Source organism: Rhyacophila brunnea, unplaced genomic scaffold, assembly GCF_057557595.1.
Source record: "Rhyacophila brunnea isolate RB1 unplaced genomic scaffold, BYU_Rbru_1.0 scaffold_7, whole genome shotgun sequence".
NCBI lineage: Eukaryota > Metazoa > Arthropoda > Insecta > Trichoptera > Rhyacophilidae > Rhyacophila > Rhyacophila brunnea.
The window spans coordinates 22,202,078-22,228,404 of record NW_028233339.1 but is presented as its reverse complement, the minus strand read 5'-3'; the positions used below and the strand labels follow the sequence as shown (position 1 = coordinate 22,228,404).

Here is a 26,327-nt window from a genome sequence, read left to right as displayed (position 1 = left end):
CTGACGCTCTTCCTTTGCTTTGTCTTTGCCGAAGCCTACTTAAGACTACCCACCAGCTTGTCCAGATTCTCCAGTTCACGACATCTGATTGCATCTTTGACATACTCTCAACATCTATTCCTTTATTTTAAGATCGTCTCGGGGTGACTGACTGGGTCTTTCTGTTTTCTCAGGTAAGGAATCCGAAGTATTCACCACCAATACCACATTTCTAAGGCATCGATTTTATTACACTATCTTGCACCCAGAGACCTCAATTAAACACCGTACGAAAATATGGACAATTGTAATGTTTCAACGAGTTTACAAAGATTTGCAGTTTAATAACTATGCAATGAAAGCAGTCACCATTATGCGCAACGTCGATCGATGCCTAGTGGTCGATTTCCAGGTAGAAATGTTAAAAAAATGTGCTGTCGATTTACTGACCGAGATAATGAAAGACAAACAATTCACTACTTCGCTCGTGTGGTAGCGTCTGCTTTGTGTGTGAAATGAGTGATGTCTCATAAACTCCTTGCAAAATCCGCGTCGCCTTCTGTGTAGGTTTTCTGCATTAGTGATGAAGTCAAAATAATTTGTGTGAAAATAATTTCATGGAGATGACAGTATCAAATATTCCGTTTACATAATATTCGGTTGTATTGTATGCGTAAACGCAATACCTAAAAATCAACCATAGGGCGCCTATATAGTATTCTTTCTTCTCAATTAATGTAATCCAGTGCCTAACAAATTAATTCTGACGGCATTATTAGTTACTAAACGGTTAACATCACCACCGGACACGCCTGTCTGAATACTATTGTGTTAGGTTAACTTTGAACCCACAGACGGAAATGTCGATGCCTGATCGATGAAGCATTGTAAGTAGTAACGCGAAGGATTAAATAATAAATTACTAGAGGTAGACACTACCAATACACATTTATTCTAGACGGTGATAATTTCCTATATTAGACTATTAAATTTGGATGACGGAAGTGTTGCCTTACACTCCTTACAGTGTTATGTTATAAATGTTATAATATATTATGTGATCGGCATATATTTCATATAAGTGAACAGTGTTAACCATATAATGTGTGAGACTTTCACGGTTGTTTGTTATCGTAATAGATTTTTGAGTTTGCACACGTGTTCTTCCTTATTCTTTCCTCGACGTTTAGGGTTCGTTGCAGAACACCCAACAATCTATTACCAGTATGAAACACATACAATTTTAACGGTTAGGTGGGTTAGGATATCAATTATTGTACGTATGTCAAATGTATTAGATTCATACATAAGAATGTAGAAGAGTTGTGTATTAATTCCATTGTTTCTTCTTTTTCCTGGGCGATAAATCCCAGGGTTGGATTTGACTTCCCCCACTGACTCATCTTTCTCGCCGGTTCTCTCCAGTATCGAGGGCTTCCCATACTTCCCCTGTCCACCTCCACACATTACTCCATTTATCATAATTTAATCCGGCTGCTGTGTACCTACGTCCTATACCAAAAGGACTAGGAATAATAAATCTTAAATCTTGCCTCCACTCTGCAGTTACACGTTGAATAATAATTGTTTTAATGACCCCATCAATTTATTAGATCAGCAGGACGCAGGACAGCATGGAATTTTAATTACCCCGCCTAGCGTAGTATTCGAAATATCCATTTGCTAATGCTAGGCATGTCCCCGAGGAGCGATCAATCAGTCCGGCCCGGCAACCCTTTCCCTGTTCTGGATAACGTATAGAATTTGTCACTGGATAATCCGGTGGGACTGTATGCAAATAGGGTTTCTCTACTACTAGCAGTGCGGACGCATTCATTTGACATGTGTTTGTTATGCAAGCGGAGGTAATTAGACACTGACTGACCATATTTCTATTCAGCTGTCATAAACCGTTTTTATAGAGAAATGTGAATTTAATATAAATAGTGAAGTGTCGTTTGTGTTTGACACAAGGCCGTCGTTGAGAATACACGACTCGCAACCAGCATGTCCGGTAATTTTTACGAAGGAAAATTGATCGAAGCCAACAGGTCGATTTACAAATGGTAGAAAAGAAGCATTCAGGCTGAATGGAATTTTAATCGTCCAAGACCTTGTCGAGGCTACACCGATGTCGAATATACTGATATAATAAGGTTTAAGAATGTTACGTTCATATTATAGAAATAATACAATTTAAAACAAATGGAAAATTTGCTTTCGCGTCTAACCTATCGATCCGTCTATGATTCATACAATTCATGCAATCTTCGTCTGGCAAATGTGATCAGTTTAAAGATAGATGACATTAAGTACTAACTTAATCGTAAGATAGTGTGGCGCAGGCCTAATTTTTTTTATTATCGATGTTCTTGTACTTATGAATAATCACTTTTCCAACTTTTTTCTGATACTTAACTTTGAGATTTTTCGAAAATATGTTTTTTTACACAATTAAAAATCGTTTACCAAATTCGCCGCATCGTACGGAGAGCAAATTTCTCCAGCATAGGCTCGAATGACTCGTAATTTAGTTTGTTTGAGGATTGAATGCAACGAAAATAGTCATATTTGTGATTTTTTTACTTTTAATATTTTGAAAGACTTCTTCTAGGACATAAACTAATTTAATTAAAGTGACCTACATCTATCACATTAGATGCATCCCACATTTTATGATCTGCATGACCTCGGTGAAATGTGCTACCATATTTTATTATTTGAATCGAGAATGCATTTTGTGATTCTTCCCTATCCATGTGGTTACTCGCAGATGACAATCATTAGACATTGCGACAAGTCGCTGACCTACACCACTATTTTCCAAATACATATTTTTCTCTCTGCCATGTCCCCGTATCAAATCTATATACTCCAAATCGTCACTGACATGAACACCTGGTACCTGGTCCGCGATTTTTCGCAACGTCTGATGGCTGTCTGTGCGTAGCCTTAGGCTGCGCGCACACGGCAAAACGAAGTTTCGGATTCATCCGCCAAACGACGTTTGCGTTTTATTTGCGTTTTACTTGCGAGCCGATTGCGTTTTAAATGCGTTAATATTTCGACAATGCTGTCCAAGAGAAAACACGGTTTTCAAGGGGATTCATAAACGCCTTTTTTTGAAACTGCACCCTGCTGCGAGAGTATTTATCTTTCATTACAGTGGCGTACAAGGATAAATAAATCAATATAAAATCAGTACATAATATTGCATTATACCTACATTTATTTTCCCACTATTGCTTCTTTTGGAGCTGGACTGTTTTATATTGAAAGCGTTTTGAAAATTACCTATTGTTGAGCCTATTATATACCATCATCATCAATACTATCGACCGAAAGCCATAATATATTATAGTAAAAAAAAATACGAAATCTAACATAAATTTGGATATTTTATAGATAGGATAATACAATTTATCTATTACAGTTTGGTTTAGGCATAGCTTGATGAATTAAAAAAATGAACTTACAATATGTGTGATACGTATTTTTAATCTAAAGTTAAAAAAATAAGTAAGAATGAAAAAATGTGCACAATTTTGTCATATCGCCTAAAATATACCAATACTATTATGGTTTGGTAAGACAGGGCTTAATTGATTTTTAAAATCCAACCAATACCATCTGTAAATTGTAGTCGTATTTCAATAAGAACATATACAATTGACTGAAAAAGGTTAATGTGCACTATTTATGGCGGACCTTAACAGCTTACCTGCACCCTTCGCCACTGTACCTACATTTATTTTCCCACTATTGCTTCTTTTGGAACTGGACTATTTTATATCGAAAGCGTTTTTAAAATTACCTATTATTGAGCCTTGTATGTATCATCATAAACTTTGTCTGATTAATACTATCAACCGAGGGTACTTGATAGAGTTTGAATTTAAATTCTAATTAATTTAAGTTTTGTACTATTCCACTTGAGTATTTTTTTGCGATCAGGCTTTTGCCTTTCAACATTTTGCGCACTCGCCAATGGCAAATACACATTGACATCAAATTCTAGCTACAATAAAAAAAGATTATAACTTAATACACGAAGAAAGGGTAAAAACCTTATTACCTAGATACCTACTAAGTAAATGATGAAGTATAAAAACATAATATCTTGAATAATTTGAATATTTGCAGTGTTTCTAAAAAAACCCGTTGTAAATACGATTAATACATTCGGTAGGTAAGCGTATTAAAATGTCATTTCTCGTAAACAATAGTTTTCTCGTTGTGCAATATGTTGGGAGTTTAATAATATTAACTAATGAGAGATGTCACCAACTGTAACTACTCACTAAATAAAAAAAACGAATAAACAATGTTAAGGTATAGTTCGCAATATGCAAATTTAAATAATTTTTGATGAATACCTATATACCTATACCGAAAATATTTATATAAGTACCTATAGATACGTATTGAATTACCCACCTACCTATTCATATTATTATGAAATACATATTTAAAATAACACCATTCTTTTGGGAAGAATACAAGTAGGTGTGCATTTGGTTATATTCGATATTAAATAAGTATGTATCTTTAATAGAATCATGCCTCCTTTTTATGATTGTAGAATCTTTATGTAGGTATCGAATCTATAAAATATTTTTATTAAATTTAATCTGTTTTTAAGCGTGAAGGCTCGCCATAACTATAAGGTAAACTAAACCATTATTATTTATTTTGTAGTAAGTATGTACTTCTTTAATTATTTTTTTTATTAGTTGACACTTTTATCTTCTATAGATACACTAAAATGGAAACGGGTGCCAATAATAACATATTGAAGTGAGAATAATGAATACCTTCCTACTACTATCGATAGGTATGTTCCTGTGTACTTGTGTAGGTACATGTATATTTATATTAATTATTGTTTTCGTGTTATAATATATTATTTGCGATTAATTGATAACAAAATTTAGATAATTTATCTATTCACCCGCTACAGTAAAATCTATAAAATATTTTAATTAAATTATATCTGTTGCTCTACATTGCATGAACGCCACTGAAGCAATGGAGTAATTAATTATGTCATATAATACGTGCCATGAACATCCTACCTACCACATGTTCTTTTAAATCTTCCCATTTTTACATTTCACATGTACCTACCTATATTGTAATTGTTTCTTGTTTCACTTACGAAATGGATTCCGAAGAAGAGACGACATTGTTAATTCTTCTCTTGCATAGAGAGAAAAAGCTTACAAAAAATAGGAAATTTTGGATACATCCTATATTAAGAAATAGGTTTAGTGAAGGAAGTTTTTATAACTTAGTTGTTCAATTAAAGTCAGATGAATCAAAATTTTTTAACTATTTCAGAATGTCATTGTGCGCATTTCAACAATTACTAGCAGTTTTACAAAATAAAATAAAAAGATGTGACACAGTTATGAGAAAAAGTATTTCACCAGAAGAAAGGCTCGCCATAACTATAAGGTATACTAAACCATTATTATTTATTTTGTAGTATGTACTTATTTCATTTATTTCTAATTAGTTGACTGACACCTTTATCTTCTATAGACACATTAAAATGGAAATGGGTAATAATAATATATTATTAAAGTGAGAATAATGAATACCTACCTACTACTATTGATAGGTATCTGCCTGTGTACTTGTATAGGTAAATGTATATTTATATTAATTATGGTTTTTTAAATATATATTAATAATAAATAAAAGAACGTTTATTAATAATATGTTTTAAATGTTTATTTGATAAAAGATACTCTTATGCCGGGTCCACACTGGCAACATGTCGCGCGACAACCTCGTTAAATTTTACGATAATTATCATACTTATCGTAAAATTTAACGAGGTTGTCGCGCAACATGTTGCCAGTGTGGACCCGGCATTATATACTTACATTGTTACATAAAATAATATAAAATGATTACTAAAATCTACACAAAACAAACAAACTGTGCAAATAAAAAACCGCTGTTAGATTAGTTAGGTACCTACTATAATATTAATCGAAAATGTCGTCGAAAATTGCTGAATTGTCACTTTTGTCGGACGATGGGGAAAGCGGTTGCCCGGTCTCTTGATGAGAGGATAAGGAGAAAGTGGGTGGAGTGGAGAAAGCAGCCGTGTATTTAGACGTTGAAGGTACAGGATTATTGTAGGAATTGTTACGGTTTTCAGCGCGTGTCATTGAATTATATTTTTTCAGCACCTCGATAATTTCTACTTTTGCATCCAATTTGTATGTATTTGATATAGTATTAAAATCTTCTCGCAGCGGGAAGAAGAAATGGTTATAAATGTTTTCATTGCTGTTACTCGATTGTTCCTTATCCATCTTCACTTCAAATCGTTTAACCAAACAATCGATGACTTTGTCATGGGGTGATATCATATATTTACTCTTTTTTTGGTTTACTGGGAGTAATCTCGTAATTTTCCTCTCTTAAATCCTCTGCGTCTAAACTTCCCACAGTCATCCCTTTGTCTTCAACTTGCGGCATCAAAAATGACAGTTGTTTGAAGTATACATATGGTCGTTGGCGAGGTGCTGCGGATCCACTTTTAATTTTCTTGTTTCTAGTGACATCTCTGTGAAACCCGTCCTTTAAATTTTTCCACTTTCGTTGAAGTTGTTGTGCTGAAATTTAAAAAAAAATACAGTTTGATTTTTTTCCTGTTTCAGATATTTAGCCACTGGGTGTTCGTTCTCGGATCTACATTATTCTTATAGATGTGGACTCTCTACAATAAGGCTGATCGTTCGAGATGTTTGCCAACAAATTTGGCTTACCCTGAAAGGTAGTTGCATTCCAACACCAACTGAAGAGAAATGGCTCAAGATTTCGGAAGGCTTCAAGACGCATGCCAATTTCCCTAACTGTATTGGAGCTATTGATGGGAAACACATCAGAATTATTAAGCCAGCTGATAGCGGCTCTTCGTATTATAATTATAAAAAATATTTTTCATTGATCTTGCTCGCCGTATGTGATTCAAATCAAATGTTCACATTTGTCGATATAGGATCTTACGGTCGTAACTCTGATCCAACTATTTTTGAAGAAAGCGTATTATATAAAAAGATACAGGAAAATACTCTCAATATTCCACCACTTCGACAAATCTCAAATGATGGGCCATTATTACCATATTTGTTTGTTGGAGATGAAGCTTTTAGCTTATCAGAAAACATGTTAAGACCATACGGCGGGCAAAATTTGGATGAAAAAAAGAGGGTGTTCAACTATCGTTTATCTCGTGCAAGGAGAAATATTGAATGCGCATTTGGAATTTTAGCAAATAAGTGGAGAATCTTTCACAGACCATTCGATGTTTCTGTTGCTTTCTCCACAGACATAGTAAAAGCGTGTTGTATACTGCATAATTTTGTACGTGAAAGAGATGGTCATAATTTAAAAAATATTGCTTTACCATTAGTTCTCCAAAATGTTGGACAACCATCTAATCGGCAAGAAACAAGAATGATAATTTCAATGCGAGACCAATTTTCAGATTATTTTGTGAGCGATGAAGGGAAATTAGAGTGGCAATATAGTAGAATATAAATAATATGCATCATAGTCTTAGTTAAATATATTATTTTTTCTCCTATTTCTATCTCCATGGTTACCTTCATCTGGTACCAGTGTTGCCATATTTTTCCCTGTGTAATATATTTTATAATTCCCTGTGTAATATATTAGTATTAGCTAGTATTAGTATATTAGTAAGTAATATTGCACTTTAATGGTATAAATTATCAACAGCTATTGGTGGTAATTGGTAAAATATTATATTGTATTAATATGTATATTTATATTTGTATATAAAACCAGATCAAATGTTTCTTATACACATAAATTTTGCGTGTGGACAATGGACTAGTTGATTTGAAACCTTTAGTAAGTAGGCATTATTGAAAATACAAAGATGGCAATACCTACCTACTTTAATTTAAAACATAAATGTATATAGGTACATAGGTATATATAGATAAATGCTGTTATTTAATTCATTTAGGATATTATTGATTTTTCTAGATAAGTACGTAGTACCTACTTTAATTTTAAATATTTGTGCCCAAGTTGGGGGAGCGGTCGTTTATGAAGAGTGGGTTCGATGCCGCGGATGTACCAAAATACACGTTGGTTTTTTAAATGTGTCTTATGTGGCTTATTGCGTTTTATTTTAATTAACTACCAAATATGTTGAAATTTTATTATAGTACTATAGAAAATGTGTGTTCTTATTATTTTTCTTGATTATTATTTAAAATAATATTATGGACAATGTAGTTTTAATTTCGGTTAACCTACAATATTCATGTCAAAATATAACGTATAACATTACGTAATAAAACCATCGTAATACAAGGGACACACAGCAGACAATTAATTGGTAGGTAAGTATATTATAAATACAATTATATCATATAGGTAGCTATATTATTTATATGTAGTTTTGTATTGTAGTATTCAAAATGAATTAAATAACACCATTTATCTATATAGGAAGGTAGGTACATTTATTTATAAACCCTAACTCCGGATATTAGGTATATTACAGTGGCCAAATGTTTTTTGTGCACACAATAATAATAGAAGAAACCTACACAATAAACTGACATAATTTCTATACAAAATCATTACCATCTTGAAACGTCTTTTGTCTTTTTTATGAAATGCAGTCTCCATAATATCACCACCAAAATACAACGGATTTGTAATTGATTTATTTCAAAACACTACATTTTAGTTATTGATTTTTAATTATATTTAGGACATATTGGTAGGTACTGCGTACTTTATATATAAAGATCAATATTATCCTAAATGAATTAAGAAATAATAACTGCATTTATCTATAGGTATCATCATCATCAGCCGGGGTCAATCCACTGCTGGATGAAGGCCTCCCCAAGCTTTCTCCAACTCTCTCGGTCCTGTGTCGTTCGCTGCCACGTATTTCCGCCGAACTTTACCAGTTCGTCAATCCAGCGGCTTTTAGGGCGACCCTGTGGCCGTTTCGTACCCCTTGGGTACCACTGGATGACGGCATTTGTCCAGCGGCCGTCCTTTCGGCGAGCAATGTATCCCGCCCATCTCCATTTCAGCTGTTTGGCAACGTCTATTACATCGCGTACTCTTGTCTGCTTCCTAACCCATTCGTTCCTCTTACGGTCCTTTCGCGTGATGCCCAACATGCACCTCTCCATGCCTCGCTGTGTGACTCTTAGCCTTTGGACATCTCTCGTGTTGAGGGTCCACGTCTCGCAGCCATACGTGAGCACGGGTAGCACACATTGGTTGAACACCTTACGCTTAAGACATAATGGTAGGTCACTCTTGAAGATAATATTCAGACGTCCGAAAGCACTCCATCCGAGCTTTGTTCTTCGAGCAATTTCATCGTGCATGCTTCCGTCTATGGACACCTGCTGTCCGAGATAGACGTAGCTGCTGACTTGCTCGAGTTGGGTGCCAGAAATACAGATAATTGCAGGGTCCGAAAAACAGTTCCTCATCACTTTTGTCTTTGAGACATTTATCTTTAGACCGACCGTTTGACTGACATCCGCGAGTTCTTGCATTCTACTTTGGAGTCTATAGGTATACCTCGGTAAAAACATTTATTTTTTAAATTTAAAGTAGGTATTGCTATCTTTGTATTTTCAATAACACCTACTTACAATAAGTTTTAATTCAATTAGTCTACTGTCCGCATGCAAAATTATGTGTAGGAGAACATTTGATTTGTTTTTTTATACTTATACCCAAGAGAACATTTTTCATATAATATCTATATTTTTTTTATTCAAATGATTTAATCAGATTATAATAATCTGATTAAAACATTTGAAACCATTGTATGTTAATACAGCGTAAAGACCCAATGGGTTGGGCGAATGGCTAACAAGTGACAACATTCTTCGCAACAAGTTTATTTATTAATATAATTTCCATTCCAGTGGAGCCCAATGTGTTTCGCTTTGGAGCAAAAATGTTAATTATTTAGCTAGGTACCTACTGTATTCTGTTTACTAAGTATTCACACATACATGATTTATAAATAATAATATGTAATGTTTAATAATAATGTGTAATAATATGTAATATTAAATATATATAGGTCATACCACAGAACTGAGTAATAAGATATGCGAAAGCCAGTCACCATCGACCAAGAATCTGAAGCCAGCAACGCAAGAAATACTAAGCCCGTTTAGTGTCTTCGAATATTGCCAATATTGAATGCGCGTTTCGTTTATGTTAGAAATGCATATTTATGATACATAATGTAAATATTGAAAATAACATATTCTTTATCACGTGGTTGTTGACTATACTACTACTACTACTACTACTACTACTATGACTTATAGATATACCTACCTAATATAATGTTTTCCTAATTCCCACCAATAAATAGCTGGCACTACATATTATTACTAATAAAAATCATCAATTATCTATACTTACATGATTCCAATATATTACACAAGGAATTATAAATCTGGATCTATGTAAAAGAAGTGCCTATGTCAAAATTGTCTAATATGTAGTTAAGTGTTGAAAAGTTCTTAAAAATTTTCAATAATTGCTTTATTTTTTAGTTTTGTCCAAATTATTTACTTGTATTAAAAACAAAAAAAAATCTATAGTGCATCATTATTGTTAAAATTATCAATTAACAAGTCTGAAAGGTATTAAACAATCGCTTGTACTGGAACTAGCTAAATAATTAACATTTTTGCTCCATAGCGCAATACATTGGGCTCCATTGAATGGAAATTATATTAATAAATAAACTTTTTACAAAGAATGTTGTCACTTGTTAGCCATTCGCCCAACCCATTGGGTCTTTACGCTACTACGTACTTATCTATAAAAATCATTAATATCCTAAATGAATTAAATAACAGCATTTATCTATAGTAAAAGTTAAAGTAGGTAGGTATTGCCATCTTTGTATTTTCAATAATGCCTACTTACTAAAGGTTTCAAATCAACCAATCCATTGTTTACACGCAAAATTTATGTGTATAAGAAACATTTGATCTGGTTTTATATACAAATATAAATATACATATTAATACAATTATTCATAATGACTTCATTCAAGCACAATAGTCGCAATAATCAATGATCTCCAACTACGATTGATTTATTAATAGTATATGCTTAGAGTATAGAAATATGTATATGGTATTTTGCCATTTATGATTTATAAATACACTTGCGTCCATTCAGACATTTACACTGGGATGATATTAGGTACTTATATGTTTGAAAGGGTAATATTACAAGACACCTGCATTAAAATTTATTATTTACACCAAAACAATTATCAATCTATTATTTACTGTATAAGAAATGTTTAAATTATACATATTCATTAGTAAGTAGGTATAGAAAAACAATTTTCCCTCCAAATGCGCATATAACAACTAGGTATACCTCAAATAATTAGTTCGTACCAAGAAAAATACTGTTGTTCGGATAGGTTAATCATTAAATCCCTATCTTGGTTTTAAATTTTTAGTTGATGAAACTGATTCCTATGAAATGATAGGTATTGTATAAAAAAATCGTGAAATTATATTTCAAATGTTAATACCGATAGCAGATACTTAGTATTTTTGTTGTTGTTGTTATATTGTTTCAATTGTTGTATCTATGTATAAAAAATATAAACACTTACCAATTGCAGTTTTCTCTTTTTTTTCCTTCTCCTCGAAATCCTGTATAATTTCTTTACACAAACTCACCCACGCATTTTGTTTAATTATTTTATTGCTATAGTCTGCACACTTATAGTTCCAAAGACATGGGTGGTTTTTGATCGCCACAATAAATGAATCCGTGTCACAATCCATAACGTCTTAATCACAACGTAGTCTGAACTAAACTAATTGTTATTTAGTTTAAGTAAAAGAACTTTCTATAAAAGGGTTAGCGAAAAAACAAAAATGGTAAGTATTTGGTATTTTTTTAAAACAAAGCCGTTTCAAGAAATCTGCCAGGACCGAACTTTTGAAAGCTGAAATTTATGGGGGCGCGTATTAAGAAATATTACTGATTAACCACATAATTATGTTCAGAAAGGCCTAATAAATTTTATTTACCAATGACAAACTCATGACCGGATGAGTGGGTATTTTTCATTAAAAAAATGGTTCCATGACAAAACAGGACAGTGACAAAACAGAACACCTGGAGAAAACCTGGCTGTTCTGTTTTATCATGTTCTGTATTGTTATTGTTGTCGAAGTCATGATGAATTGTTTGCAACCAGAAAGATTCACTTGAATGCTTAATGCTTATTTGGACTATGTCTGCATTTGCGTATAGCTAACAAAAATCCGCATGAAAGTCATTAAAAATAATTTCTACACTATGAAAATATCATCAAATTAAAAAACGCTTTCGATATAATATAACAGAATTCTATTCCAAATCAAGCAATAGTGGAAAAAATAAATATAGGTAAAATGGTAAAAAAGAAATACTTAATAATTATGTAGGTAATGTTTACATATTATATTTTTATATTTTATTTTTCTTAGTTCGCCACTGGCGACAAAAAAAAGTTTTTTTTTAATTCTTCGGATAGTGCAATAAATAAATTCTTGTTTGTCGAACACAATAAGGCACATATTGTATGACATAATTTATTACTTTAGTCCGAAAAAATTAAAAAAATCTTCCTTCTTTCTTAATTAGTGTCATCAAGAATTTCACAGTGGCGTTAATGCAATGGGGAAAACAGATATAATTTAATTAAAATATTTTATAGGTTTTTTGTATATAATTTGTTAGAACAATGTAATATATTATTATACCTATTGTATCTTTTATTAAATAGACATTTAAAACATATTATTCATAAACATTTGAAATATCTCCCCTTAAAATCTGTTCATATTTCCAATAGAATATTATTGCTTAGAATTCAATAGCTACATATTAAAAAGATAGCTATTGTAATGAGACTATATCAGGTAATTTCGTGTTAGTGTACCTACTAATATTTCAATCTATTTTTTATGAAAGGTGTTTTGAATTCATAACTACCAACTTTTTTTGAATATGTAATTGAATATGGTACTGTAGCGGCTAAATAGATAACTTGTACCTATTAATACCGACAGAACTGTCTGCCTTCAGCAAACGGCCCCTCTAGGGTACGAAAAGACCGGATCATCGCCCTCCAGTCTATTAGTCAGCTGGTCTTGAATAAGTAAGTAACCCTCCTCCTAGCTACCATTCAAATATAATAATAATATTAAATAAGTAGTATTAATTATAATAATATTAGTCAGTCAACCTTAAAGGGTTAGATACATCGCGTGATGTATACAGGTCGATCGGGATTGGTTGAGATACCTCATACGATATGTCGCATAGCCTGTCGACGCTCCAAGGACAGGAGCAAACAGGATAAAAAAAATCTTTATTAATAATTTATTAATAAATAATAATAGTACTAAACTTAAATCAATTAGAATTTAAATTCAAACTCCATCAAGTACCCTCGGTCGATAGTATTGATGATGATGGTATATAATAGGCTCAACAATAGGTAATTTTCAAAACGCTTTCGATATAAAACAGTCCAGCTCCAAAAGAAGCAATAGTGGGAAAATAAATGTAGGTATAATGCAATATTATGTACTGATTTTATATTGATTTATTTATCCTTGTACGCCACTGTAATGAAAGATAAATACTCTCGCAGCAGGGTGCAGTTTCAAAAAAAGGCGTTTATGAATCCCCTTGAAAACCGTGTTTTCTCTTGGACAGCATTGTCGAAATATTAACGCATTTAAAACGCAATCGGCTCGCAAGTAAAACGCAAATAAAACGCAAACGTCGTTTGGCGGATGAATCCGAAACTTCGTTTTGCCGTGTGCGCGCAGCCTTAGATTCGTGTTTACTGATTTACAATAGAGAATCTTTTTTTAATTTATATTTTGGTCAAATTTGTTACCTAAATTAGCAGCATGGCAACACGATGATTATTTCTGATAATGCTTCGATAAACGTCCAATATTTCATTGGTTTACTACTTCTACTAACCAATAATTCAAATTGTACACATGCTTTAAAATACGTAAAAAAGACCCACATAATTCAGAAAGCTTTATTCAATAAAAGACCCACATAATACAAGCACAGCGCGCTGACTTCTGCCATTCAGTGAGCGTTGTACATTAATAATAATATACTTAAGTATGTATATTAACAGCAGGTACATTTTAGAAATTGACAATAAAGTTGTAGTAAATTATTAACTATGTGGCACCTTTTCATGCCTCGTGATCTCGTCGATATTTTTAACTGTCAACTAGGCATATCATTTTTGTCACTTTACCACTTCTGTTTGTGGTTTTCAACACTGCAGCGAATGGAGTTGATTAATGTTCCACTTTTGAAACATAAACCAACACGTAAATTACTATCTACTTATGCGTGTCACAAGTCACAAGAGTATGGCTTGTTATTGCGTAAGTTGTGCCGTAAGTATTCTTTTTAAATTGTATGATACAATGTTTTAAGAGTGTTCCCACTACTAACAAAAGTAACGACTACATGGTATGATAATGGTAGCGTAGAGTGTAGACGTATACAGATATGTGAGACAGTGTCAAATTCGATGGTGTTAAAAATATTACGAAAACTAGGTGAGGTAAGGATGTAACGAAATTAACATCTAAAAATCCATTGCAGTCTCGATTTCAAAGCAGGAGAACTGCGTTCTTCCCTATTAGCGAAATTTGTGGAGCATGCGGCAGGATCAGTAGGCTGCGTATTCTAATTAAAAAACACCTGTGAGAAATCACTATAAAAAATCTTTTGAAAAAAAAATACGACATCTAGGCTGATTCAAACCCGCGCCCAGTGCCCTGACCGCTAAGCTATGTGTATCCTATCTAACTTGAACTAGCGGTTCATACAATTCTCACTGAAGCGCTTTCTAAATTGCTTCATCGATCGAATCCCAAGGGGCGCGGGGCGGGTTAGAATTTCGGTGGTTGACATATTTTTTCCAGTTAATTAACATCTGTCACACGTGTTTTCAAATTGTCAAAAAATAAAGAGTGTTACATTCTTAAATCTCGAGAATTATTCGTTGAATAAAAAATAAAAATATTAGAGAAATCTAATTATATGTACATCAATCGAACAAGCTGAACTGAACCCTAAAAGTACTTCATGGCAAGGTTTTCTTATTATCAGCACTCACACCTGCCTGTAAGTGTGAGTAGGTACTCATAATCAATGTCATGTCATAAAATGTTAATTTGATGTACTTATGTATATTATAATTTTGAGGTAGTCTTTGGTTTTACCCCACATGCAGTTGTATTTCTAGCGGTGGTCCTGTCTTAAAAATCTCTACCATATGGGTTTTCAAAAATCTACTTATATTTGTAATTTAATTACATACACATAGGTACACAAATATAAATAGTATTTTGTCTATAGTTATCTATACATTTGCGAAGTATGAAGTCGACATAGTACATAAAACAATTTCAAATTTACAATAACAAATTTAATATTCAAGTCATAACTTTTGTGTACCTACTTATTATATTATTATTTATTTATAACATCGTTGTTATTTATCTTCTTTTAGTATTAAGATCGGTATCATTCCAGACAAGAAAACAATAGAAATACTTTCAGGTATAAATTTAATGGCAAAAAACCTGGATACGAGGCTGGGAAACCCCTTCAGGGAGTCGTAATATAAAGGCTAGACGGCCAGGAGACCCTCTGCCGGCGGCGCTATTGTCTCGGAAGGTCCTCGAGACTCACGTCCTTGTGATTGCTTTGTTCCCGTATCTGTCGTTTGGTCTGCTGTCTGCAACCTTTTAAATTATATTTTTTATACTTATTCACTTGCTTCGTCTTGTTACGTCCGTATGATACTATTCACTTATCACTGAGGAGAAATGCTATTTTGCTGTCTTATTTTCGTTCAAATTGAGACATGGCCTCCTTCACGGCTTTTCTCCCGCTGCAATGGTCTTCTAGACCTTCAAGGGCTTATTGTATTTTTGAAGTCTGTTTTGTTTTCTACTGCTTAAGATATTATTCAAATTCGTTCAATAAACATTCAATAAAAGTATGTTTACCATGTTTTCTCTAAGGTGGATAATACAGGCGTATAGGTACGTAGTGTATAATCTACACTCTACAGTACACTGTAGAGTGTAGATCGTCTTTGCATCCTTGGGATTTTGTATTTTCGACGAATGATTTATATTCACTCAATTATTTGGGTCCAGGCTCTGTATCCATACTTCAAACATACTCTGAAAAAAAAAACAACACATGTGTTTGGTTCAACCGCAAGATTCAAAATGAGGAAAGCCACATTGTGCGCGTTCTGTCCATCGTTACATTGCTGACGTCTGAGTTGCATTTCTCTTGAATAGTTTTTTTCCTGTAGGTATCTACATAATATTAATTTTTTATCAATCGATATGACTGGTTATTTATAATTATTTATATTTTGATTGTAAACATACCATATTGTCGTGAAATTCGATAGCCTGATAGATAGGCTTGATGTATGTGCTTTTGAGTAATAGCAACCGTAACAATAAACACATTACTCCTGCCAAATTGATACAATATACTGGAATAAATCGCAAGTGCGCATTTTCAAAATTACATTGTTCCACTATTGCAACAATTGCAAAAATTGCAAAAATTGCAAATTGCAAATTGCAATTGCAAAAATTGAACAGTATTTGGTGTTTAAAAATGGATTTGCCATACAAGGGGAATTTCTCTTTAAACTAGATACATAGTACGTACTTACGTTGTCTCCATATTATGGTTTAGTGGCAGTATTCTGATCATAGGAATTATTACATTTTTGTACCGATACTAACTACCACTGGTCAGTTTTCCGATGTCGCTGCCGGTGGCACGTGCACAGTTGGTCTGGCGCTTAAGAAATACTCTATCTATACATACGTCATGTTAATGAAGGAAGTAGTATATTATGTAGGCATGTCTGTTCTTTCAACGACGCTCTTCTTTGAAGTTGGAAACACCCTCGCGAAGACACGCGTTATTCAGACGAGACAGGGTGACGCTTAAATTCATTTAAAGACCCGACGCCTTTAGAATAATAATTTCCCTATCGTTTCTGTCGATTTGTTGTATTACACATTTAGTCTTCCTGAAAGCCGATACTTATAATAATTAGCACACTACCCTACGTAGATTTACCCCTGATATTTCAGTCATTAAATTTACCGACCTAAATTATTACACATGGTTGAAAATAATTTCATCCAGGTATTCGTAATGCAGATTAGAAGCAGCTTCTTCCGCTTAGAGCGGAAGAATATTATTACTGATGGTGGTCAAAATTTTAATAGTTATAGGTACAAATATTTTTTTAGCCCTTTCAATTAAACTATATTATTATTACTTCGTGTAATTCTAAAAACGTAACAGCTAAAGGCTAAGTATTGAGAGGCCATTTGAGGTCTTCGTCCGGCACTGGATCGAATCCTGCTGACAATGGTTGTTAAGAGCGTACATAAGTGAAACGACAAATAATTTTCAACTGTCGAAACGAACGAAATTACGGCCGCGTTGCCATTCGGAGAGCGATATTCGAGGCGTATGCACGTCGATTCGTTTTGTCATGGCGTCGGATGAAAATATTGTTAAATCGTGTAAAGATGACTAAAAAACTTTACGTATGTACTTAAAAAGGAAAACACAAAACATTTATAAAGATCGGACAATTAATTATACTATTATACACTTGATATACCTACGTCATAAGGGGTGACACTCGGGGTCGTGAGTCAACGAGGTATTGAGATTTCAGGTTGTTTATACGTTGGTTATAACCTCTACATAACCTCAAACTATCAAAATCGGTTCGCCCATCTTTAACTTTTGACGTCTTGACTTGTTATTGCTTGTTCGGTTCAGTTCGGTGCTACCAATTTTGGTAAGAAAATATGATTTTTCATCGAATCTACTGATATTGGCACCACTGTTTTATAGGGGACTGGAAACTGAGAGACTAGCATGTTGCGTCTCTTCCACAGAACAGATAATAAATAGAATACCGATAGGCTATATTCAATACGCCGCATGTTGAAGCAGGCTTTTAAATGTGTAAGTGTCCTACAAAAATGAAGCACGCATTATGCACGTGCAATAGTGTGTGTAATACACCAACATTAAATGAGCGTAAATACATAAACCGAGAGCAGTTTTCAGTATTCGACGTAAAATGTATTCTTGACACGTGTGTAAGTTTAACACGGATTCTTCCTTACTCGAGTCGGTTACCTGCTATTGCCTTACCCGTTATGTATTTCACTTCCCATTATTTCTGAGTTCCCTGGTCTCTTCAGTTTAGTCGCGAACGTTTTGAAACTGAGAGATTCCAGTCTTGCCGTGAGCGAGCTGTCATTTAGCTGCTAGAGATGCTCGCTGGAATTTTAGTTTCGGTGTTGTTTTTTTGAGTATTCTCTTGAGGAAGACCTTATACGTTAACCAACTACATTTTGGCGGCGTAACGCACGAGCTGCGGCGGTGCTGTAATTGCATACCGTCAGAATACCTACATTACGATTTTCTTTTCTAGGTATTTTGAATTTGGTTCTGATTATGTTTAGGTCTCCGATGGTGAACTCAGGCATTAATTTGTAGTTTTGGTATCACTACATATTTGAAAATTAATATGCTTTCACGATTAACTTGTGTAAACATCTATACCTATATCAAAATATTCTCGGTTATCCATTTAAATATTATAACCATTGTTAGCCTGACATAATTTTCAACCATACGTTGATACCGATTGAATCTGTTACCGAAGTTTTAAAGTCTGCTGACATAAAATAAATTATTTTTTCTGATTTCTCTTACCACCCTGCGCTTTGTTTTGAAACAATGTTGAAACAACCCTCTATGGTGCCGACGTAAATATATTATTTAACTCGTTTCGTCGTTCTATGGCTCAGCTCTCTTGGCCGTATATAAGACTTCAATAGTATGCACCTATATTCTTAAAAATTCACAAGTGAGGGGTGTCTATTGAGAAAACCTTCTTAGCGACGTCAGTTTTTAGTGAATAATGAATCGTTATTCTAACTAAATGCATTACATAACGTATGTACCTATCTACATAAAATTAATAGGAACTGACTTACCCTACCAGGTGTGGTATAACAGGGTAAGGATCTCAGTTGTAAAAAAATATGGGATAAACATAAACACGTGTTAAAAAAAATATGTTATTTTTAATAGTTACTACGTCGATCTCATAATACGCATTAAAGTTTGTCATATACCTACACGAAACTCGCATTCAATATTTTGAGGACAGTTTTTTGGCCTAAAGTAATAAAGCGAACCCGAAACTTAAGCCCATGGCAACTAGCTTTTACGTTTCTAGCTTATTTATCTGTTCTGTGGTTGTCCCCCTTACAAGACTTTTAACTAGGCTTGATCGTATACAATTAAAAGAATATTATAGTTTGACTTGATAACAATGATGGTGCAGTGAAAAAAACGATTGATACATTAATATTGGTACTGATATGTTTTAAAATAAAATAATGTGCACTTTAAAAAAAACTAAAATGACGTGTACTTGTACCTACCTACTGTAAAGGTGCCAAACTTCGCTTACTATTGTATAATTATTTTTTTATTATAAGTGATGTCATACACGAACTTCCTTATAAATTACTTATGTGAATATTTATAATATTTTTTTTACAACTTACTTACAAACCTCTTAATATGTATAATAAAACGTACACGTGCATATAAAAATGTAGTGTTTTTTTGTTTTACGTGAATACATCTTGGCCAAAATTTTAGGATAGTGTGTTATTAACTACAATTCTTTTTGGGAAACTATTTAACAAACTAAACGACACCAATATTATATATTACTAGCTGACCCGGCAAACGTTGTTCTGCCATATAAATTATTTCTAGTGAATATTTTGGTTGTTGAATAATAAATAACGAATCTATCGTAAGTGTGTGGGGATGGGATCTATAACAGAAAGAGGAATAGAGCGCTGTAGACGATGACCGCCGATAAAAACAAAAAAACATCAACCATTCATTTTCTCAATTCAAAATGAGTAATGATGTTCATAATGAATGAATTACCTGTGACAGGATCTCGTTATTTAATGTTTATGCAATATCCGTCTTGTCCCTTCCAGAAAATTAGCGGATATTGGAGAGCGTCGTATGAACGGTGTGTGTCAGCGATGAACTCCAGATTATTGTTTCTTCTTCGAATCACGATTTCTCGCGTCGATGTGTGGTCGCCAACCATGATTCCAGCAATGTCGTCAACAACAGGCACATTGAATCGACGCACGTGCTCTCCAGCTGGTGTTTTATTAGGATTGATGACAATAGCGTGATTGTCACTTTGCAATTCGTGCATGTGTGCTTTAAAGAATTTCAATAATTCATTGAGCTCATTCAACAGGGCGTACAGTTTGCCGACGATGCGCCTGGCATTAGGCGAATTGAGGCTATTGTAGCCGCAACGTGCATCCACATGATTGATGTCCTCACCGCCCATGAAGTAGATTTGTAAAAATTTATGTGGCTCGTTTGGCATTGGCAGCAATGAGCCTACTTTGTGGTATACTTGGCCTTTGATTTTGAACGTAGAATGGAATTGTTGACCATTTGCCGCAGTATTGTGAACTATTTATGTTGCTCCGAACGAAGTCATTTGGAAGCATGAATTGAATGTGCGAATGGACTTCAGGAACACGTTTGAATCTGGAACCGTGCCGATGAGCAAGCCGTTCAATGGTTCTGGTGGTATCTCAATTTCTGGTAGTTGCACTTTTCCTGATGCGCAACACATCCCGGCTGACTCATGTTTGAATTTGAGCGCATGACAATGGGGACATTGTTTGTCCATAGCCAGGGGCGGCTCTACCTTAAGGATTCATAGGGATGGTCCCCACATCGTCATCATATCAAAAATACACATCCGATATTTTTATCATTGTCATAATATACCTACTTAATTACACGATTAAATGAACTATCTAAATTATTTTACCCATCTAAACCCGTCATAATTTTATAAAGATATTTATTATTATTATACAAATAAACAAGGCAATGATTGTAAATGTAATAACCTAATAGCATAATGATAATTAACGTAGTATTGAAATAATTAAATAAATTAAATACGCCTTATTTCACGGCGACACCTATGTACAAATTAAAAAAAGCTATGTCATGTATTTGTCGCTGACCGGGGTCACTCAGTCCTATCCCGTCGTATTGTTATCATAATATCATTATAAGTAGCTTGGTACATAATGTATAATATGAGAAAGTAGGTAGGTATTTAGTAGATATTTAATAATTAATGGCTAAACCCCACCACATAGAAAGTCGTCGAGCCGCCTCTGTCCATAGCACCAATCAGCACTTTCGGATGAGCGGAATATTCAATATCTGGCTCGTACTCGAATGCGAGACGAAGGAACGAAGCGGATATAAATGTTCGATGTACTTGTTGGCGTTGTCGGTTATTTGCTCTGCGTGTGTTAACTACGAACCGGCGCGCTTGGCTCCGTTCCAATTGTCGTTGTTGATTTCGTTCAGCTCGTGCCTCTTGTGATTGAGATGCACGCAATTGCGACATGCTTACACGCACATTTTTATTATCTTGTTGGATTTGTTCGTCTGTTCTTTCTGCTCTACTATTTCGCATGTTTGTTGCTTTATTCGTTCGACGGCCTAAATGGCCCCCCTTGCGTCTTGCTGGCATTGTGACTTTGATACACGCACATAAAAATAGATAAATTAAAATAAATCGTACAAAATTTTGCACGCACTGCGTTGTGATATGCCGAATGAAATGTCAAAACGACGCGTCGCTTCTCTTGAATTATTCTCGGATGTAGCGCCATCTGTCATTCAACAACATAAATAATTTCGTTCTGTTTGAAATACGAACGACGGTTAAATTTGTTCATACAAAAATAATATAATCGCGATTAAAAAATGGGAGGGTAAGGGTAGGAGGCTGAAAATTTGGATGTATATGTATTTTTTTATGCAAAATATTAAAAAAAATACAAAAAATAAATTGTCCAAAAAATAAAAGAAAAATTTTCTGGATAGAGATACCCTAATCACCTAGCGGTATGAAATATACTTGTTGACCTATTCTCATACCTAAAAAATATACATAAAAAAATTCATAAAAATCGGTCGAGCCATTTCGGAGGAGTTCGACCACAAACATCGTGACACGAGATTTTTATATATATAGAGATTATATTCTATGAATTCATTACTACGCAGGTACCTACCTACTATAAAATGTAATAAAATAAATCCATCGTATACAAATACAGCATGTACTGTAATGACTCGCTATTTTAATTAAATTTATTGTTTAATACGAATCATTTCCTACTATTGCATAATGGTACAAGTCTTGTTGGATATATATTTTTTTTAATTGTATAGATGTTTGTTAGCTTCTATGGCTACCACGACATTTCCTACTCCAAATAGCGCTATGGGGGTTAGTTGCTCAAAGGGGTTGTGACTTGCATTGCATTTCCAGATAGAAATGCTACACGACTTGCATTTATAAGTAGCTTAGCTTACCAAGGGTGGGAATGACGCATCGCTCGTATCAAAGTCCCACATCAGACGTCCGCTACCTTTTTAGATTGGATCTGCAAACAACCCCGATAACATTTAACTCTTGGGACGTACGTACGTGCGTTCTATACAGGTTTGCCAGATTTCCAAAACCACAGATCGGGATTCAGGACATTCATTATTTCGAACGACCAAAAAGAAGAACTTAAAGAATTAAGAAAAAAACACATCATTTTAATTAAATTATAATATTTGTAAACAAGTACATTGTGTATACAAAAGAGAACATATAAAAGATACTCACACAATAATCCGCAGGAATTACATTTTGATTTAAGTGCAAAAATTTATACAATCATAACAGTATTATAAAAGTATTTTTCCAAGCTTTTATCTTGTTTCAAAGTATGTTCGCCATCTTTGATCGATAAAATTATTGTAAACTCATTACAATTGTAATCTCGCTGACAGTTTCAAATTTTATTCATAAAAGCCGGCTACCTATAGAGGTATACGTACATTTTTGTACATATACGACAAAGTTGGGATTTTCACAGGCAATGCGGGAGTCGGGATTTGTCTGTTGAACTCGGGATAATCCCGCTCAAATAGGGACGTCTGGCAACCCTGGTTCCATCATAAGTATTATTATTACAAATTAATATATGTGTACTTATGTTTTTCCGAACAGGTTTAAATTTTCGGCCAATTTTTTTATTTGTTGTTTTATATATTATTATTATTATTATTATTATTATTGTGTGGTTCACTGCATTGGCGAAGGGTGAAGGTAGGCTATTAAGATCAGACATGAATAGTGCACAGTAAACTTTGTTAGGCATACGTATTTGCTTTCATTGAAATATGACTACAATTTACAGATGGTGTCGGTATTTTTTTAAATTCAATTAAACCCTGCGAAAACCATGCTATAATAGATAATAATAAGAAAACCAAGCTATAATAGATAATAATAAAAAAATACCTAAATTGTAAATGCAATAAATCATACATTTCTTTGCATATTTTATAGATAGAATAATATTTTTTATCTATTGATGTTTGGTTCAGGCAGGGTTTAACGAATTAAAAAAACTGAACCAACAATATGTGTTATATGTATTCTTAATCCAACGAAAACAAATATGTATGAATGAAAAATTGTGCATAATTTTGTCGTATCACCCAAAGTATACCAAAACTATTATGGTTTGGTTTACGCAGGGTTTAATTGATTTTGAAAAACTAACCAACACCATATTATGTAAATTCTAGTCTTAGTTCAATAAAAACAAATACATTTCACTAATAAAGTTTTATGTGCACTATTTATGACGGATCTTAACAGCCTACCTCCACCCTTCGCTACTGTGTGGTCGAATAAAATTACACATTACCATATATTAAACATACTTAGATTAAAAATTTATAAACATATAAAAAAAATCATTTTGTTAACTTAATATCGGATGCACATGGTTGCCGGCTACTGTTCAACATGCTACGCGATTATTTACGTACCGATCGTTTTCATTAGTCACGTAATAAATTATTAAGAAAATGGGGTGACGACGGGTGCACACGACACCCTCCGTAAAACCCCCAAAACAGAATAGTTCACTGACATGTTTATTTCATACATAAACGGCTCTGCTACTTATTCACCGCATTTTAATGTTTCTTTGTGTTATGTCATTTAATGATCACATGGATCTGTTAATGGTTCTTTCGGTAAAACAGTCAACAGTTCTGTCAGTATAACATCACCGATTTGGGTCCAATACCGTTTTACGACTTTCAAATCACCAACTTATTTTTTTTTGTATCCTATTTATATCAAACTATTTCAGGTTAATAATATAATTACATATTATTACTGAATTGTAACTTAACCTAGCGCAATACTTATTATATTGAGGCCCATGGCCCGCACAACCGTCATCCAAGTATTCCAAGCAATTTCACCTTCATTTACTGCATTCCTCATGCTGTTGTCCGTGTATCTCTTAAAGTGGGGCCACACCGGCAACAAGTCGCGCGACAACTCGTTAAATTTTACGATAATTATCATAATTGCTTAAGAAATTTTACGATAATTATCATGCTTATCGTAAAATTTAACGAGTTGTCGCGCGACTTGTTTTTGGTGTGGACCCGGCATTAAGGTGGCCTAATAGGGTTTCTTTATAAATATTATGGAGATTTCTAGGTGCATTGCATCTACGAACTTGGTTGGGCCACCTGAATCTTCGCACTCTCAAATTACTACTTTACATTAGAGTTAAATAAAATTTCTCAAACAGCTTAATGTTAATACGGTTGCGTCACTTTTGGCTTCCTTTAACTGGTCTGAGTATTCACCAATAAATACATGCATAGCCTATTCTTGTTTCTCCGTTAGGCTACGGGTTTCACACCCACACAGAACTGATGGTTACATAGTCACGTTGTACATAGGTACGGAATTTTCTTTTCTTAGACACCCTGGTCGGACCTGATATTCACTTCGGCTTGGCAGCGAGTTCCTGATTCATTTCATTATTTTCCATACTGTTGGTTCCCAGGTATTTTAAAAGAGAATTGCTTTATAATGTGTAATTGACCACCAGGTGGCAAATCAGAATAAATACTTCATATGCGTAGACTATAGAAGGATTATTTTATATGCTAATATTGAGTGTGGAATGGCGCCCAACGTGGGGCGTTTCATTCGGGCCTAAGGGAGTGCCTTTAAAGATATTAATTATTATTAAAATAATTATAAAACACTTATATAAATGTACGTAGATCAATGTATACATTTCTGAAGATACCAAGATTGCAGTAAACTGCCAATTAAATTATCATAAATGCTAAATTACTTAGTATCATTAATGTATATTTTTCTTCTTTCTAGCAGCTTTCCCGCAAACATGGAGGAGGGCGGCGCCCGAGCTCCCATAGCGCCGCTGCGACAACACCATAAGGTAATATTTACTAAATATTTTTTAATTTGTTGTTTATAAACTTATGTATAATTGCAATGCGTAGAAGTTTGAAATTTTAGTAATATACTTATTATTATGTATAAGACTATTAAATCATTCTACAGTGGCACCAACGACACACGGTAATGTTTTGTCAGCATTGAAATATAATGTAGCCCTAGCAAACAATACTAATACACATAGGAATCGCTCATGGTGCCACCGTAAAATGAGTTATCTAATATCTATACCTGTGTTATCATTTATCAATCAATTAAAATGTGCAATTACGAAACTGTCATCACCTGTACGCGAAAATATTTACAATAGTGCCAATGGACTAATAAAAATAAACGAATCGTTAAAATCGAATAAATTATTGAATGCCAAAATATTTGCCCGTCTTCGCAGCATCAATTCGCGCATTGTATTTACAAACAAATTACTTCTTTCGCCAAATAAATACATACTGAATGCTCATTCAAGTACACGGATCATCATTTATTCGATCCGAATGTTTACATCTCTCACGATCGCTTTTTCGCATTTGTTGATATTTAATCAATTTAAATCACCATATAAGATGCAAATATTTATTTTAGTGTAATAATTATATTTTCGTATTTGACTGTATAGAATTTATAATTCACAATTAGTTAGTTACGTGTTTTAGAATTATTTATCTACTACTTATAAGGAAGTTTATATTTATTG

The 26,327-nt window shown here is 33.7% G+C and overlaps 1 protein-coding gene across 37 annotated transcripts in view; it reads left to right on the top strand.

The window, feature by feature from the left end:
* Positions 1-26,327, top strand: part of LOC147064624 (rho GTPase-activating protein 21-like) — a 466,312-nt gene that overhangs the window by 72,822 nt on the left and 367,163 nt on the right. For 25 of the 37 annotated variants that reach the window (XM_085957824.1, XM_085957822.1, XM_085957819.1 and 22 more), the window contains exon 2: positions 25,544-25,613. In XM_085957824.1, coding sequence (XP_085813950.1) covers positions 25,560-25,613 — 54 coding nt within the window. In that variant the 5' untranslated portion in view covers positions 25,544-25,559. The remainder of the gene's footprint in view (positions 1-25,543; positions 25,614-26,327) is intronic. The other 12 variants (XM_085957816.1, XM_085957802.1, XM_085957823.1 and 9 more) reach the window with 1 other exon arrangement.